Here is a 5,064-nt window from a genome sequence, read left to right as displayed (position 1 = left end):
CACACACACACACACACACACACACACACATACATGTGCACGCCCACACACACACACATACACACGCAATAACACACACAAAAAACACATGCCAACACATACATGCAACCACGCGCTCACCTCAAATAGACGTTTACTGTTAATCTTGAGCGTATCGCGAAATCAATACCCCCTTTCCTTAGCGGTTAAAGCGGATAAATGCCACAATTCGACAAAGATCCTGACGGGTTTATCTTTTTTTCCCAAATCCCCAAAAATGCGAGACAAATAACAACAATACAATGGCCTTCGTTCAACAAATGCATTACGCTATTGTTATTGGCTACCGTGAAAATATCGACATACTTCTCTAAGAACTCTAAAGTTCTTTTCCAACGAGCAAATGGAAAGCTTTTCTTCACATAAACTTTAGCTGGGATTTTGTATTCGCCCTTGCCCGGTTTTCTCAAACAGGCAAGGTCGAAGCGAACGTTTTGTAGGATATAGATTGTGTGGATTAAATCGTAAAAACCCTGACGTTTAAAGAGAAATGAAAATAAGGAAGTGCCTTTTATACCAAGGTGAGTTTCCGTCTCCTTAATCTAAACTGCTGCTCACGTCAAAAGCAATTGTAACTTATAACTATGTAACATGAGTCACTTCTGATTTGTGACCTCTGTAAATATCTAGGCCGTAGCCTAATTCGTTATCGAGATATTACCGTTTCTTTTTCTACTACATCATAGAGATTTCAAAATCGTAAACGATTTCAAAATTATTTTTTTCGAAACTATGAAAAGTGGATATAGTCACTTCTTGCAATCAATCGTCGAAATGCGTTAATCTGTTGTAATTCTCTACCGTAAAAATAGTAACATACTTCTCTAACTCAAAAGTTCTTTTCCAATCCGCAAATCAAGAGTTTTTCTTCACAATATATATAACTTCTTTTTTTGTATCCGCCTTTGCCCAGTTGTCTCAAACAGGCAAGGTCGAAGCGAACGTCTTGAAGGATCTCTAGACTGTGTGGATTAAATCGTAGAAACCCTGACATTGAAAGAGAACAGAACTTAACGAAGTGCCTTTTATGCTAGGGTGTGATACCGTCTCCGTAATCTAAACTGCTGCTCACACTGATAACAACTGCAACTTGTAATTAATTGTGACATGAGTCACCTCTGATTTGAGACCTCTGTAAATATCTAAGCCGTAGCCTAATCAACGATCGTACATAACAAGATAGTTCACTCCTCTCTTTGAGCAAATTTTAAAAAGTGTCCTCAAAATCCGGTGGCGCCCTCTTCGAAAAAGCGCGGACTTTGCGAACAGAGTTACCGTACTTGTGTGGAAAAAAAATAAAAGTGAAACTAACAAACTGTGCTATGTCTTTTCTTCTTCTGGAGAAACGAAAGAGACTTTCAAAACAAAGACGGCTGCGCCTAACACTTTTTGGCCGGGTGAACTATCTTGTTATGAACGATCTTTGGCCTAATTTGGTATCGAGATATTAACGTTTCTTTTTTTTTTTACTATAACATAGAGATTTGAAAATCGTTAACAATTTCAAACTCGTTTTTTAGAAACTATGAAAAGTGGATAGGGCCTATAGTCACTTCTTGCACTCGGCCGTCGAAATGTATTAAGCTGTTGTAATTCGATAACGTAAACATAATACTATTATCAACATACTCATACAATGAGGAGTCCTCTGAATTAAAACGGGCATAGTCACAAACTGGAAATTGTGAGGGTGTCAATTTTAAAAGCTTGTGGACTCATAACTTCATATTTGTTTGATTGGTGGTTTATTTGATATGTTTGTTGGATGGAAAATTCAACAACAATAATCAACCAACCAGAATGCATGGTAATATCCAAAAAAGCAGCAAATCCTAGTTGTAATCTCATTAACAAAGGTGAAAAGATCAAACATGTACAACACTTTAAATAATATATGATAACATCTGATGCCAAATATTCCTAGGAAATAAAACGGAGAATTACAATGGCTATAAGGCTAGTTTCAATTAAATGAGCCCAATCCTGAAAAATAGAAACATCTCAATGAACACCAAAATGAAAGTACTGAAATGCTATGTTTGGTCAACCCTTCTATATGGCATTGAATGTTGGACAATCATTAAAGACAGTGAAAATGAAATAGAAGCAACAGAAATGTGGAAAAGAAATCAAACGAGGTAGTACTTGATGAAGCCCACGTGGGACGGTCAATGTTAAAAACTATCAGGAAACGACAAATGCAGTTTTTGGGACACCTGAATAGACATAAGGGTTTTGAACATCTAGCTCTCACTGGCAAAATTGAGGGCAAACGTGGCAGGGGTAAGCCCAGAACAACATACTTAGGGAACCTAAACAAATTGGTAACAGGGAAAGATCATGGAAACGTAGCTTTTTTAAGAGCTTCCGAGCAAAGGAATGAATGGAGTACCATGATCGCCGATGTCTGTCGCAGATCTGGCACTGGATGATGATGATGAATCAACCAACAGCTGAACAGAAATACTGTTAATAGGGAACAGGTGTTAAAAATTGATACCCTCACGATTTTCAGTTTGTGGCTATTCGCTGTTATTTTCCAGTGGACTCCTCACATCTGACTCTAAAGTTTGTTTTCAATCAGCAAATCTAAACTTCTGCTGGGATGTTGTATCCGCCCTTGCCCGGTTGGTCCACACCTGCAAGGTCAAACCTGCCTCTTAAAGGATCTAGATTGTATCAATGGAATCGTCAAAACACTGACATAAAAAAACCCTTAAATATATTCCTTTAATTTATGCCATGGTGTGGTACCGTCTCCTTAATCTAAACTGCTGCTCACGTCGATAGCAATTGTAACTTGTAACGTAAGTCAGCTCTGATTTGAGACAAGTCGTGTCTGTGGTGTAGCGGTTAGGTGCTTCCGTGTCGCACACAGGAGACCCCAGTTCGGTTCCCGACAGGGGGGTGGGGGGTATTTAGTGTCTCATTCTTTCTGCTAGGATTTTGTATCATTCTCAGCCCAAATTGACCCTGAAAGAGGCAAAGTTTAATGTCCTCCTTCTAAATTATTTAAATTGTGTAAATAAGGGCGTAAATAAAAACTCATTTTAAAATAGAAAATTTTAAATACTAGAAATTATAAAAGAAAAAAAGAACACGTTTCTGACAGAACATCTTATTTAATTTTACTTAATAATCTCTCCTTGTGCTTGGCATTTACATGACCAAAATTCAGTCGATTGTGCCTTAAAACTCGACCTACTCAATCAATCAATCAATCGATCAATCAATTAATCAATCAATCAATCAATCCTTGTGTTTTGTTTTGTCCAGTTCACAGAGGTTCCCCTGGATGGTCCGGCTACTCTCCTTCCTGTGCGTGTGTCTGCTGGCGTGTCTCCTCACCTTCAGAGTGGCCCTCAGCTACACCACAGCGACGTTTGCTGCTCCGATGTCACGTGGGAATGCCCCGCGGGGCATGTCACTCCTGTTTGACACCCAGAGGTCAAAGGTCGAGGGTCAGCCTTTTCTTCCAGTGATGGACCAACAGCAACAGACAGTTACGCAGCAGTTACAGCAGCAGCAGCAGCAGCAGCAGCAGCAGCAGGAAACACCCCCGGCCCCAACCGTCACACAACTACCTCTGGAGACGCACATCACAACCTCAAAGCCGGAGTCTCTGAGAACAGAGCGACTGTCTGTGACTGCAACGCCGCCAATAAATAATGTGCAACAGAATGTGCGCCGAAAACGCTACATCAAAGATAAATACCACACAGCTTATATCCCTTACCTCAAAGGGATCTACAACATGAGAATTACATGCGATAGAGCTACCAACGAAGTTTACCGTCACAACTTCACTTACCCGCCAAACTTCAGCTGTAAGAGTCAAATCCCAAAACTCACGGAGTCGGAGAGAAAAATCAAAACGAGGCAACAGCTCCGGATCTGGTGCGAGGGCGAGAAATCGTTGGGCGCTGTGGAGACGGTCAGTTGGGACACGCCCCTCCAAACGTTCAGCGACAATTCGTCCCGCGCATGCCTGAGCTTGTACATCCGGCAGAACTGTTACGACGACTACCCGATCCCCAACATCGTCCACTGGCTCTACTTCGCCGACGGCACCCTGGACCTCCGGAAGGCCGTGCCGTTTTACAGCGTGTTCAGCATCCTTAAGCCGTGCCTGGTTCTGCTGCACGGGAACCACTTCCTTCCGGGACCTTACTGGGACGCGCTCATCCCTCACGCCCCAAACCTCGTGCACGTGCCCCGCTCTCCACAGACTCACATCCATGGACGCAAGATCGTGCACGTGGCCAACCAGGCGGACATCGCCAGGCTGGAAGTGCTGCAGGAGTTCGGAGGTTTGTACCTGGACAACGACGAGATCATCTTGAGGCCCGTGGACATCTTCAGGGCTACGGGATTCGCGGCTTTCCACGAGGGGGTCACGAAAACGGTTTCCAACGCCGTTCTTTTCGCGAGGCCTGACCACGAGATCACGAAGATCTGGCTGAAGAATTACGACAGCTACGACGGTGTGTCTTGGGCTTCCCACTCTATCCTCTACGTCACTGAGCTACCCCGCCATCATCCCGACCTCATCCAAGAGTTCGCTCCCTTGTTTATCAAATACGACTGGCAACGTCTTCATAATCTTTACCGCAAGTCATGCAGCCTCGGAGATTCGTTCGGAGCACATCTCTACGCCTCGTCATATCCCGAGAAGGCAGACTTTGAGTACCTGAAAACTACCGACTCTACTTTTGGGAGACTAGCTAGATACGTTTTATTCGGTGATGCTCGCATTTGTACGTGAAATACCACCTGTATAGCTTGTCCAACTCAAGAAAACCATGGACTGTTTGTTTTCTTTGGGGGGGTTCTTTTGGGTGGGGGGGGGGAGGGGCTTGCAGATAACCTTTGATTGGACGTAGAGATTTTTGTCAAACGTTTACTAGTAGTCTTGTGTCAATGTGTCCTAACTCACTGTAAGAAAAGGGTTCTAACCTGGCTGAGTATTAATAAAGAAAGTTATCTCTTTGTCTTAGTTTTTAAAACCCCTGACATTATTGGGAA

General features: G+C 42.9%; 1 protein-coding gene across 1 annotated transcript; it reads left to right on the top strand.

Moving 5' to 3' along the window:
- Positions 1-3,318: 3,318 nt before the first annotated feature.
- Positions 3,319-4,840, top strand: LOC106012621. Its single transcript, XM_013086098.2, has one exon. The coding sequence runs from the start codon at positions 3,335-3,337 to the stop codon at positions 4,802-4,804; it is 1,470 nt and encodes a 489-aa protein (XP_012941552.1). The 5' UTR covers positions 3,319-3,334; the 3' UTR covers positions 4,805-4,840.
- The last annotated feature ends 224 nt before the right edge of the window (positions 4,841-5,064 follow it).

Source organism: Aplysia californica, unplaced genomic scaffold (assembly GCF_000002075.1).
Source record: "Aplysia californica isolate F4 #8 unplaced genomic scaffold, AplCal3.0 scaffold00436, whole genome shotgun sequence".
Taxonomy (NCBI): domain Eukaryota; kingdom Metazoa; phylum Mollusca; class Gastropoda; order Aplysiida; family Aplysiidae; genus Aplysia; species Aplysia californica.
Note: the sequence above shows the minus strand (reverse complement) of the source record. Positions and strands in the feature narration are given on the sequence as shown.

What these genes read in the sequence shown, in the direction of transcription:
- LOC106012621 (XM_013086098.2), top strand. Translation starts at nt 3,335, where the DNA reads ATGGTCCGGCTACTCTCCTTCCTGTGCGTGTGTCTGCTGGCGTGTCTC.